The sequence below is a fragment of the Aegilops tauschii genome, chromosome 6, assembly GCF_002575655.3.
Source record: "Aegilops tauschii subsp. strangulata cultivar AL8/78 chromosome 6, Aet v6.0, whole genome shotgun sequence".
Taxonomy (NCBI): Eukaryota; Viridiplantae; Streptophyta; class Magnoliopsida; order Poales; family Poaceae; genus Aegilops; species Aegilops tauschii.
Window position 1 is genome coordinate 33,510,276 of NC_053040.3, and position 13,762 is coordinate 33,524,037.

General features: G+C 46.3%; 1 protein-coding gene across 1 annotated transcript; it reads left to right on the forward strand.

Moving 5' to 3' along the window:
* Positions 1 to 2,116: 2,116 nt before the first annotated feature.
* LOC109747309 (histone H4) lies at positions 2,117 to 2,693 on the forward strand. Its single transcript, XM_020306389.3, has one exon. The coding sequence runs from the start codon at positions 2,217 to 2,219 to the stop codon at positions 2,526 to 2,528; it is 312 nt and encodes a 103-aa protein (XP_020161978.1). The 5' UTR covers positions 2,117 to 2,216; the 3' UTR covers positions 2,529 to 2,693.
* Positions 2,694 to 13,762: the final 11,069 nt, after the last annotated feature.

Sequence of the window (13,762 nt, forward strand, 5' to 3'; positions counted from 1 at the left end):
GGGAGCCTGCCGGCGGCGCGCGTTGTCTCCCCCGGGTCGCCCAAGCTGAGCGACGCGGGGGTCAAACTGAAATCAAAACAGAGAACTTACAACATGGAAGTTGGGTGAATCATCGAGATGAAACTACCGTTAAAAGGAAAATTCAAACGGTCAACCATACGCGATGAACTTTTCAAAATTCTTCCAAATAGCTCCAAACATCAACACGTAATTGAGCATTTACGATCGACAAAACTGCAAACTGATTTCCTGATTATGAACCATAGCATCATTGAAAATCTTTTTCATCTATCTCGAATCAAAACACATTTGTGAAGATTTCATGGGACTGAGAAAAGGAGAATAGAGAAGGAAATTAAGTGAGGTAAGAGAACAACCCAAGTACATGTTGCCTACTCGCTCACATCCTCTCGCGCCCTTTCGTGCAATCGGACCCACCACATGCGCTCGATATGGCTTGACTTATACTGCCTCGCTAGAAACGGTAGTTTCAGTCATTCCTGGCAGGTTTGGCTCAGGAGTGGTTTAAGTTTCGTGTGAGGCAAGATTCCGGTGCACGCCAGCCTATCAAACGCTCAATTTTTGCACCGCACAGATCTGGTTGGGCCTCAGGCATGTTACCAAGCACGCCACATCAAACTGGACACAAACACTTTACAAATCTGAAACTGCCATAATATTACTACTAGTAGTAATCTTTTTGGTATGAAGGCACATGTAAACTTTCAGCAGCCATCACCAACGCTAGTTATCGCTAAGAATTTCGTATTGAGTTCGTCTTCGTGCTTCTTTCTCACATACAATGAATGAATCTCATGCATAAAATTCTTTAGTTAGTCTCCTCTCGCAACATGGGGGGGGGGGGGGGGGGACATAGCCGCCCCACCAGGCCTCCCCTCCCCTTACCTGCAAAGCCACGTGTGCTCGAGGGAAGGTGGCGGCGGGGCATCCTCGTTGGTCAGCCGGTGTCCTGCGCGGGTCTCAGGATGGCCGGTGGCGCGTGTCGGTCTAGTGGTCCTGCTGCTCTTGGGGTGGCGTCTCCACATGGCGATAGGGCCTTCCCTGAGCGGTGCTTGGTGGTGGTTGCTCGACGACATGGGGAGTGCCTGTTCTGGGCCTTGGACCTGTGTACTAGTCGTGTCGACGCCTGGCATTCCTCATCCATGGGGCGCGACGCCGGACACGCCTAGCTCCAGCGGTGCCCTCCAGGACGCGTGTTGGCGACGCCCTGCTTCATCTCACAATCTAAGTATGGCGAGCGAGGCAGTGGAGATGTGGTGAGGTCATGCACTTTTTGAGGCCTTCGTCTTGGAGCAGGATTCCAATTTTGGAGACTAGCGGCTTGGAGGTGCGTTCTACTGAGTGTGCTCATTGGTCTTGTTGATTTGAGTTTGTGGAAGAGTCGGATGCTCTCATCTTAAGTCGGGTTAGTGAGTCCGTGATCCATCTTGGATCCCCTCGTTCCCTATCAACACTCCTCCTTGAGGGTGTTGCCGGGTGGCGACCAAACGACCAAGCTCAAACCTCTGCTTGCTTGGTTAGATGAAGATGAAAGCCGAAGTCGTCCTGTTGGCCATGTCAACGAGATCGGTGATTGCAAGTGGCGACTCTTTCCCTATATCTCTTATGTCTTTTTCTTTCTTTTTGGTGGGTCTTGTTCATCTCATCATGTTTCACATTGTAACTTTCCGGCTCGGACGGTCTATGAAATGTAGCGTTCACCGTTGTTCGTAAAAAAGAAAATCTCGTGGACGAATGACTACGCGTACGCTGCAAGAAGCAGAGGACCGATGATGGATGAATTGAATGTTTCAAATAATAAAACGGGAAGGCAAAATGGGGTCCAATTTCTCCAAAATTAGTGTCTGTACGACACTTACGCATACGATTTTGGTACGATCCCTAAATTTGAGAGCCACGTCACCAACGTCACCGAACGAAATTAGTGTCTGTACTAATCCAAATTTTCTGAGCTCCCGCCCGCCTCACCGAACGAAATTTGAGAGCCACGTCAGCGATCCGCGCCATCTCTTTCCCGGATCGAGATCTTGACCGTCCATTCCATCCGGATCGAACGGCAGGCCGGCCCTCCTCCCCTGTTAAATCGCCCTTCTCCCCACCGCACTCCAGCAGACGCAGCCACCACCGTTCCCCTCCAAATCCACCCGATCCAATCTGCCCGCTCGCAGCTCCAAGGAAGGAGGAAGCCGTCGACCATGTCCGGCCGCGGCAAGGGCGGGAAGGGGCTGGGCAAGGGCGGCGCCAAGCGCCACCGGAAGGTGCTCCGCGACAACATCCAGGGCATCACCAAGCCGGCCATCCGTCGTCTCGCTCGGAGGGGCGGCGTGAAGCGCATCTCGGGGCTCATCTACGAGGAGACCCGCGGCGTGCTCAAGATCTTCCTGGAGAACGTCATCCGCGACGCCGTCACCTACACCGAGCACGCCCGCCGCAAGACCGTCACCGCCATGGACGTCGTCTACGCGCTCAAGCGACAGGGACGCACCCTCTACGGCTTCGGCGGCTAGCCCCCTCTGCTCCGTCCAGTCTCTGCTCCCCGCTGTTCCATCTGTCCCAGTGCGTGTGTTGTTGTTTCATCGTTAGCTTTGGTCTGTGTAGTTAGTGCAAAGCGATGTGTATGAATGCAACGGGGAATCAGCGTTGGTATTATACTACTCCGTATCTTTTCCGCATCTCTCGATGTGTTACATCCTACTCTGCTGCGTCTTTGTTCGATGCTTGTGTGATTCAGTACGCTGTATTCGTTTAATTTGGTTTTAGCTGAATGAGCGACAACATTTCGTCGCTGCATTCATATTTGGTTATGCAGAAACATCCTCTGAATTTAAATGTGTTTCTTCAGCAGTCATGCGGACCTGCGTTCTGAAACTCTGGAATTGGTCTGAATGTTGTTCCTTCATGGGTTGGTTTTCTCTGCTTAGTCAGTGGAAGGCGATGGTTACGAACGCAATGGAATCAGGGTCCTCGCGATATTATCTTGTTGCTGCATCCTAGTACAGTACTTCGCTGCAGCTTTGTTCGCTGAATTCACTAGCACGAAATTTCGTTGCGTTCGCTGAATTCACTGACAAATGTTCGCTGGACTGGACTTAGGTGTGTTCATCATCAGTCATACTGATTTTTGTTCTGAAACTCTGGAGATGTCAGATCGAAGCAGGGGCTATGCAATTTGCCCATTGCACAATTTGACTATTTCAGTTAACTGGTTATACAATTGCCCATTGCACAACAAAAAAGTTGTTTGCTATGTTTGTGTGATCTGCCATCCTTGACCCAGAGAGTAGAGAGAGATTCAGAACAAACAGAGTTGCATCCTTGCTGGCAATCTTGTGCTGCTTTGTCAGCTGCTAGTTTGCTACTGTGACATGTTTTTCGAGTAATCATTGTATTTGGTACGGCTCCACAATATTGCACTAGGCGTCACACAGACTGGAACCAGAGAACCTTCATTCTAGATGACACCATTATCACCCTTGGAGCGACATCACTGCAACACAAAAGCAAGTACTCCCTCCGTAAACTAATATAAGAGTGTTTAGATTACTACTTTAGTGATCTAAACGCTCTTATATTAGTTTACAGAGGGAGTACTACACAAGGTGAGAGAGGAGGATCCCTCCACTACGCCTAACGAGGCCAAAGCGGTGGTCCGAGGAAGAGCTGGCCAAACAGGCCGGCTTGGCATGGCACCGCCCGACACGCTGGCCCTCCAGGCACGGTAAGCCGATGTGTTGTTCGGCCGGCTAGGCTATTTTTGGGTCATTTTTGGCCCATTAGGTATGACATTGGGTCTCGCTGCTACGCTCGCCGTCTTTGCAATGATCGGGACCCCCCCTAGGGAAGCGCGCACCCCCCTCCCCCACGTGCCCTCATTAAGTATGGAACATTTTTTAGAAATAATTCAGGATTTCGAAAAGTTCTGAATTTTGAAAAAAAATGTATGTGAATTCAAAAAATGCTCGGGATTTCAAAAAAAAAAAGTTCCTGTAATAAAAAATATTCACAATTTTAAAAACGTTCCAGAATTTTCTAAAATAATATTCAGGAATATTTTGAAAATACTCAGAAAATGTACACAATTTCAAAAAATGTTTGTTAAATTCGAAAAAATGATGCAATTTTAAAAAATGTTCCAAAAATTTTAAACACTGTTTGCGAACTTTAAAATGTTCAAGATTTCAAAAAATTCTTTGTGAATTTAAAAATGATCATGATTTCAGAACTATTCACAAATTTAAAAAATTATCACGATTTAAAAAATGTTCCTGAATTAAAAAAAGTTCATGATTTGAAGAAGTATTCAGGAATTTGTAAAAAAAATGTGCGCAGAAAAAATATGTAATTATTTTAGTTCGATGAATTAATTGTGAATACAGAAAATGTTTACACAGACTAAAAAATATCTGAATTTGAAAATATGTTCACCAACTTGAAAAAACTGTTCCGGATTTCAGAAAATGTTCATGAATTTTGAAAAGAAAAAAAAATTAAAAGATAAAGGAATAAAGTAAGAGAAAAGAATGAGAAAACCAAAATAAACAACAAGAAACAAAAATAAAAACCGGACATGAGCTGGTTGGGCTGACCGGGGTGGGGGGGGGGGGGGGGGGGTGGGAGACCTATGGCTGTGTCGGCCACCACGCTAGTCGACCTAGTTCCTAATGTTGTGCACGATTGAGCATGCCTTGTCCATCGGCCGGCTTAACCTTTAATGCAAGCACATGTAGATGAAAATCTAATACTACATGCTTGAATGAATCTAATTTGTTGCGATTTTTGTGAAGATATCCGACCCAAATCCCATAACAAGATATGAACATGTGCGGTAATTGCAGGTTGGTCACAAGACCTCAGATCTTGTACTCACCTCCCACTTGATCTCTTTCATCACTAGTAGAAAAGAGGGCTTTGGTTCAGGCCGGGTCAGCCCATTAGTCCCGGTTCAGTCCAGAACCGGGATCCATGGGGCACTGGTCCCGGGTCGTGAGGCCAGGGGCCTGCCGGGCCTCGTGGGGGCATTGGTCCCGGTTCGTCTGGCTCCTTTGGTCCCGGTTGGTGGGACGAACCGGGACCAATGGGCCTCACTCCTGCCCCACCACCATTGGTCCCGGTTGGTGGCTTGAACCGGGACCACAGGCTGCCATTTAGTCCCGGTTTATGCCACGAACCGGGATCAATGAGGTGCCTATATATAACCCTCGCCCGCGAGCAGAGCACTCCAGTGCTCTGTTTTTCTCTGGCCGGCGAGGGGAGGGCTTTGTGGTGCTCTACCTTACCTCCTATGCACATGAGGTGTTCGATGAAATGCCCGAGCCACACTAGTTAAGCTTTCTCGTCTCGAAGCTCGACCTCAAAGCTCCATTTTCCTCGAGATTTGTCTAGGTTTAGCGGCCCGTCACGTCCCATTCCCGTCTTCACCGCCGTTGATCGCCCGCGCCGATCTCGTCGTCGGCACCACCGTGGTGAGCCTCTTGTTCTTATCTTCTTTCTGAAAGAAAAAAATTCTTACTTTAGATAGATACTTGTCTAATTTTCTTACTATTTTATTGCTTGTTATTATATAGTACGATGGTTTTGGTATCCGCCCCCGTCGGCCCTCGTCCTGTCTATGATTCGGATGTGGTATATATTATCTTTATAACTATTGGTTCATTTATTGCTTATGAAAATTATGCCGACCAACGTGACATAGATTTTATTTATCTAGGAGGTATGTGAACCGGAAATTCCAACCGACCCTATTGTCGAGAGGTTAAATTTAGTTGAAGAAGAAAACAATTTCTTGAAGGAAAAAATAAAAAAAATTGAGGAGGAGAAGATGATATTGGAGTTGCATGTTGCGGATGTCGTCGATGATCACAAGATCAAGATGGATGCAATGCGCTTGAAGATTAGAAAGATTAGAAAATATGCCATTCATACCGAGGCTTGGTATCATTATGTCGTTGGATCAATTGTTACCTTGGTTGCGATTATGATCGCATTTGTTTTCGCATTGAAATGTTTTACATAGTTTCAATGTATGGTTTAACTAATTAGATGCTCTGGAGAGCTATATGTTGTTAGATGAGAACTATGTATGTACTTTGGTTTTAATGTGATGATGAACTTCTATTAATTTGGTCACTTAATTATCTATTCATGATGTTCTGTAATGGTTTTTGACACACTTAATTATATATAATGCACGCAGATGAACCGACAATGGATGTACGGTAACAGACACACCTCCGAGTACATTAAGGGCGTGCATGATTTTCTCGAAGTGGCTGAGGCAAACAAGCAGAATGGTTTTATGTGTTGTCCATGCCCTAAATGTGGGAATACGAAGTCTTACTCTGACCGGAAAATCCTTCACACCCACCTGCTTTACAAGGGTTTCATGCCACACTATAATGTTTGGACGAGGCACGGAGAAATAGGGGTTATGATGGAAGACGGCGAAGAAGAAGAGGACGATGACAACTATGTGCCCCCTGAATACGGTGATGTTGCAACGGGGGAAGCTGCTGAAGATCAAGAGGAACCAGACGATGTGCCCAATGATGCTGCAACGGGGGAAGCTGCTGAAGATCAAGAGGAACCAGTGCCCGATGATGATGATCTCCGCCGGGTCATTGTCGATGCAAGGACGCAATGCGAAAGTCAAAAGGAGAAGCTGAAGTTCGATCGCATGTTAGAGGATCACAAAAAAGGGTTGTACCCCAATTGCGAAGATGACAACACAAAGCTCGGTACCGTACTGAAATTGCTGCAGTGGAAGGCAGAGAATGCTGTGCCTGACAAAGGATTTGAGAAGCTATTGAAAATATTGAAGAAGAAGCTTCCAAAGGATAACGAATTGCCCGACAGTACATACGCAGCAAAGAAGGTCGTATGCCCTCTAGGATTGGAGGTGCCGAAGATACATGCATGCCCTAATGACTGCATCCTCTACCGCGGTGCGTACAAGGATCTGAACACATGCCCGGTATGCGGTGCATTGCGGTATAAGATCAGACGAGATGACCCTGGTGATGTTGACGGCGAGCCCCCAGGAAGAGGGTTCCTGCGAAGGTGATGTGGTATGCTCCTATAATACCACGGTTGAAACGTCTGTTCAGAAACGAAGAGCATGCAAAGTTGATGCGATGGCACAGTGAGGACCATAAGAAAGACGAGAAGTTGAGAGCACCCGCTGACGGGTCGCAGTGGAGAAAAATCGAGAGAAAGTACTGGGCTGAGTTTGCAGGTGACCCAAGGAACGTATGGTTTGGTTTAAGCGTGGATGGTATTAATCCTTTCGGGGAGCAGAGCAGCAATCACAGCACCTGGCCCGTGACTCTATGTATGTATAACCTTCCTCCTTGGATGTGCATGAAGCGGAAGTTCATTATGATGCCAGTTCTCATCCAAGGCCCTAAGCAACCCGGCAACGACATTGATGTGTACCTAAGGCCATTAGTTGAAGAACTTTTACAGCTGTGGAATGGAAACGGTGTACGTACGTGGGATGAGCACAAACAGGAGGAATTTAACCTGCATGCGTTGCTGTTTGTAACCATCAACGATTGACCCGCTCTCAGTAACCTTTCAGGACAGACAAACAAGGGATACCATGCATGCACGCACTGTTTAGATGACACTGAAAGTATATACCTGGACAAATGCAGGAAGAATGTGTACCTGGGCCATCATCGATTTCTTCCGACCAACCATCAATGTCGAAAGAAAGGCAAGCATTTCAAAGGCGAGGCAGATCACCGGAGGAAGCCCGCCATGCGTACCGATGATCACGTACTTGCTATGGTCAATGATTTACATGTAATCTTTGGAAAGGGTCCCGGCGGACTAGCTGTTCCGAATGACGCTGAGGGACACACACCCATGTGGAAGAAGAAATCTATATTTTGGGACCTACCCTACTGGAAAGACCTAGAGGTCCGCTCTTCAATCGACGTGATGCACGTGACGAAGAATCTTTGCGTGAACCTGCTAGGCTTCTTGGGCATGTATGGGAAGAGAAAAGATACACCTGAGGCACGGGAGGACCTGCAACGTTTGCACGAAAAAGATGGCATGCCTCCGAAGCAGTATGAAGGTCCTGCCAGCTACGCTCTCACGAAAGAAGAGAAAGAAATCTTCTTTGAATGCCTGCTCAGTATGAAGGTCCCGACTGGCTTCTCGTCAAATATAAAGGGAATAATAAATATGCCAGAGAAAAAGTTCCAGAACCAAAAGTCTCATGATTGCCATGTGATTATGATGCAACTGCTTCCGGTTGCATTGAGGGGGCTTCTACCGGAAAACGTCCGATTAGCCATTGTGAAGCTATGTGCATTCCTCAATGCAATCTCTCAGAAGGTGATCGATCCAGAAATCATACCAAGGCTAAGGAGTGATGTGGCGCAATGTCTTGTCAGTTTCGAGCTGGTGTTCCCACCATCCTTCTTCAATATCATGACGCACGTCCTAGTTCATCTAGTCGACGAGATTGTCATTCTGGGGCCCGTATTTCTACACAATATGTTCCCCTTTGAGAGGTTCATGGGAGTCCTAAAGAAATATGTCCGTATCCGCGCTAGGCCAGAAGGAAGCATCTCTATGGGCCATCAAACAGAGGATGTCATTGGGTTTTGTGTTGACTTCATTCCTGGCCTTAAGAAGATAGGTCTCCCTAAATCGCGGTATGAGGGGAGACTAACTGGAAAAGGCACGCTAGGAGCGGACTCAATAATATGCAAGGACGGACATTCTTGGTCTCGAGCACACTACACAGTTCTACAAAACTCTACCTTGGTGACCCCGTATGTCGATGAACACAAGAACAGTCTGCGCTCCAAACACCCGGAGCAGTGCGACGACTGGATTACATGTGAACACATCAGGACTTTCAGCAGTTGGTTGGAAACACGTCTCAGAGGTGACAACACTGTTTGTGATGAGCTGTACTCGTTGTCCAGGGGACCATCTTTGACTGTATTGACTTACAAAGGATACGAGATAAATGGAAATACATTTTACACGATCGCCCAAGATCAAAAGAGCACCAACCAAAACAGCGGTGTCCGCTTTGATGCAGCAACCGAGAGGGGAAAGGACACATATTATGGTTACATAGTGGACATATGGGAACTTGACTACGGACATGATTTTAAGGTCCCTTTGTTTAAGTGCAAATGGGTCAATCTGTCAGGAGGCGGGGTACAGGTAGACCCACAGTATGGAATGACAACAGTGGATCTGAAAAATCTTGGGTACACTGACGAACCGTTCGTCCTAGCCAATGATGTGGCACAGGTTATCTATGTGAAGGACATGTCTACCAAACCGAGAAAAAGAAAAGATAAGGAAGCGAATACATCATACGATGAGCCAAAGCGACACATAGTTCTTTCAGGAAAAAGGACATCGTGGGAGTGGAGGGCAAGACAGACATGTCTGAAGATTATGAAAAGTTTCATGAAATTCCTCCCTTCAAAGTCAAGGCTGACCCAAGAATCCTGATAAACGATGAAGATTATCCATGGTTACGGCGCAATAAGCAAATGACACAAGCGAAGAAAAAGTGAAGACTTTCTCCCGCAACTATTATGATGATACCATGCCAACTTTGTAACAGACGAGTATGATACCATTGTCCGTTTTGTACACGAAGTGCATCCAGTTTTTGCCGTAACCCTCTCAACTTTCTTGCACATGCTATGTGGATGAAATGATGATACCATGCCAACTTTCAACCTTTTCAGAGTTCATTTGAAATGCTTTTCAATTTCAGGGTCTTATAGCTCAAAATAATTAGTAAATGCATGAAAAATAACAAATGAAGTCAGAAAGGGTTGAAAATTGATGATGTGGCTTTGAATGGTGCATTTTGAACACACAAAAAGTCAGGAGTTCAAATAAGTTTAAAAAAAATGAAATCCCTTTGTAACAGACGAGTTTCCGTATGAAATCCTGATACTTCGAAAGAGATTGTCCATTTTGTACACGAAGTGCATCCAGTTTTTGTCGTAACCCTCTCAACTTTCTTGCACATGCTATGTGGATGAAATGATGATACCATGCCAACTTTCAACCTTTTCAGAGTTCATTTGAAATGCTTTTCAATTTTAGGGTCTTATAGCTCAAAATAATCAGTAAATGAATGAAAAATGGTGCATGAAAAATAACAAATAAAATAAATAAGTAATTAGAAACAAAATAATATAACCTTTAATAAAATATATAAGTAGAAACAAAATAAATAAACTTTAATAACATAAATAAAATTTATGAAACTAAAATTATCAAAGTATTTTCTGTTCAAAACATTATAAGCAACCTCTAGTATTATTGAAACTAAAATTATATAAAATTGATGCAACTAAAATTATCGAAGTATTTTCTGTTCAAAATCATTGAAAGCAAAAAGAATTTTCATAAAGAACTTTTTTTGTTAGAAACTTTAATAGCAAAAAGAATTATCATAAAGTAAAATAAATAAGTAATTAGAAACAAAATAAAATAAAATAAATAAGTTTTTTGTTGTAAGCAGAAACAAAACAAAATAAATAAAGCAAAAAAGAAAACAAAAAATAGGCAAAAAATAAAAAATATGCCACCTACCAGGCCACCACGGCCTGAATACGACTAGAAACCCATCGATGGGCCAGGATTCAGGCCCGCAGAAGGCCCAGCAGGCCCATCAGGCATAGCAGTGACAATTAGGCCCGTAAGCCTGCAATGGAGAGGAGCTCGAGAGGGGAGCGGCAGTGGGGCTTATAAACCACTGCGCGCCCCTCTCAACTAGCGAGGTGGGACTAAACTTTCGACACGGGCGCAGCAGCACAAGGCCTTTGGTCCCGGTTGGTGGAACCAACCGATACTAAAGGGGTGCATTGGTACCGGTTCGTGGCACCAACCGGTACCAATGCCCCCCCCTTTAGTCCCGGTTGGTGTCACCAACCGGGACCAAAGGCCTCTTTTCAGCAGCCCAAAGGCCGCCGCTTCCCGCCCTTTGGGCTGCTGAAAAGAGGCCTTTGGTCCCGGTTGGTGACACCAACCGGGACTAAAGGTGGAATTGGTACCAGTTTGTGCCACCAACCGGTACCAATGGGTTTGCTATATAAGCCAGCACTTGTGAAAATTTCGTCAGTTCTTCGATCCCTCCACACGCCGCCGCCAGGCTGCCCGAGCTCGCCCGCGCCCTCGCCCTCGGCGTCGCCCGCGCCCTCGGCGTCGCCCGCGCCCTCATCGTCGCCGCGCCCTCGCCCGACGTCGTCGCCGCGCGCCGTCCCTGCCCCGACGCGCGCCGCCCCTGCCGCGCCCCCGACCCGCCCCGCCATCGCCATCGCCCGCGCCCGTCGTCGCCGTCGCCCGCGCCCTCGCCGTCGCCCGACGTCGTCGCCGCGCGCCGTCCCTGCCCTGACGCGCGCTGCCCCTGCCCGACGCCGTCTCCGCGCCCCTGCTTGCCTCGACGCCGCCCGCCGCGCGCTCCTCCCTCTGTGAGCACCGCGCCTCTGCCGGCCCCGCCGCCGTGCTATTTTTTTACATGTTTTTAGATTTTCATATATGTATGTATGTATTTTTTAGATATATGTATTTTTTGATGTATGTTCATATATGTATGTGTGTATTTTTTTACATGTTTTTTGTATGTATGTATGTATTTTTTCAATTGTAATGATGTTTTAAAAATACATATATGCAAAAGTTGGATTTTTAGAAAAGTTTTATCTATATATGTTCTCTGATTTAGTACATTTTAGGTTAGTTTCATTTTTAGAAAAGTTTTATATATTTAGGAAGAAGGAAGAAGAAATTTTTTTATATATGCAAAAGTTACATTTTTAGAAAATTTTATATATCTAGCTAGGAAAGGAAGAAGAAGAAAAAGAATGAGAGGAAAAAGGAAAATAAGAAAAAAATAGGAGAGGAAGAAGATGAGAAAAAAATAGGAAAAGAGGAGAGGAAGAAGATGAGAAATAAATAAGAAGAAAAAAAAAGAAGAAAAAGAAGAGGAGAAGAAGAAGAGAAAATTTTATATTCTATTTTCTCTTCTTCTCCTCTATTCCTTTCTTCTTCTCCTCTTTTTTCTTCTTCTTTTTTTTTCTTCAATCTTCTCCTCTATTAATGTCGTTGTCGATATACCCCGTGTCCCGATAACTTCAACACGAGGGGGGGGGGGTCGACCTACCCCCTCCCCGATAACATTATTTTCCCATGTATGTATGTCGTCGTTGTCGATATAACCCCCTCCCGGATAACTTCGACCGTGATAACTTATACCACGGGAGCACCCCCCGGCCCTCTCGCTCGACCAAAACTCTCGAGGACACCCAAACCCTAGAAAAAAACGATGTCAGTCTCCTACCCCCTCCCGCCGCGCCCCTACCCTTGAAGCGTTGCCGAGGCCACCCCAAACCCGGAATAAGCTAGGTCTACGTTTGCACTAATATATCCACCTGCTGTCATGTTTGTGTAATAATTGCCATGTTGTAATATTTGCAGAAACAATGGAGCACGGACGAGACGAGGAAGCAGAAGAGGTGTTGGAGGACATAATCTTAGCCGGAGGTGATGTCTTGTCGTATCTTAACGACAATGATGGTCTGGAAGAACAGGGTGAAGAAGCAGGCTACGGTGATCGAAGAGTGGAGGAGGAAAGACATGATTATGATGGCTCCGGTGACCCAATGCTGGTGCAAGAAGGAGCCCGTGGTGACGGCTCCGGTGACCGATCAGAGTCCGGCCAGGTAAATATATTAGTTAAGCCTGTGCTGACTAGCTAATTGATGCATTCATTGTTTTGGTATGTACACATATTAATTAACTCTCGTCTTTCTTCTTTTTTCTAGCCCTCCGGATCGAGCACAACTTCGGTAAAGAGACGAGGCCCGAAGAGAAAGTTGCGCTCGGATGAAAGGTTTGAGATCACAGCAATCGCGCGCGACGGCCAACCGATTGAACCCATCCGGACAAAGGAAGCATTTGCTGCTCAGTGCGGGGTTCTTGTTAGGGACAAGATCCCGATCAGCATCCACCAATGGTATAAGCCTAAGAAGGAAGACCCTGAGGTGTCTTATGTCAATGATATGCAGAAAGATGATCTTTGGACTGAGCTGAAGGCAAATTTCACCCTACCGCCAGAGGAGGATCCGGAGAAGCCAGTTAAAGAGCAATTAATCAAGTCTCGTGCTCTTAAGAAGATGGCAGACCTATTCAGGAGGTGGAAGAATGAGCTGAAAACGTTTGTCGACAAAGAAGAGACACCAAAATTCATCGGCAAATATGAGAAGATCAGAGATCACTGGCCCGCATTTGTGGCCCACAAGACATCGGAAAAGAGTAAGAAGTTGTCAGCGACAAACAAGAAAAATGCTGCGAAGAAGAAGCTTCACCATCGCACGGGGTCAGGTGGCTACCTCAAAGCCCGGCCTAAGTGGGCCAAGGTTGAGAATGATCTGCTTGATAAAGGGATCGAACCAGAGACAATGAACTAGCCAGACCGTTGCCGGACTTGGTTCTTCGGGGCTGGCGGAACCTTGGACCCTGTATCAGGGAAGTGCGTTTGGACGGACGAGCTTTTGAGAATACCAGTCAAGAGGCTTCAGCACTATATCGATGCAGCGCAGCAAGGGACGTTCGTTCCAGACAGAGAGAACGACGAGCTCACAATGGCCCTCGGGAATCCTGAGCACCCTGGACGGACACGAGGCACGCCAGGCTCCGTTCCGTGGAAGGCTGGTTTTCCGAACGCAGGCGGTTACAAATGCCAGGA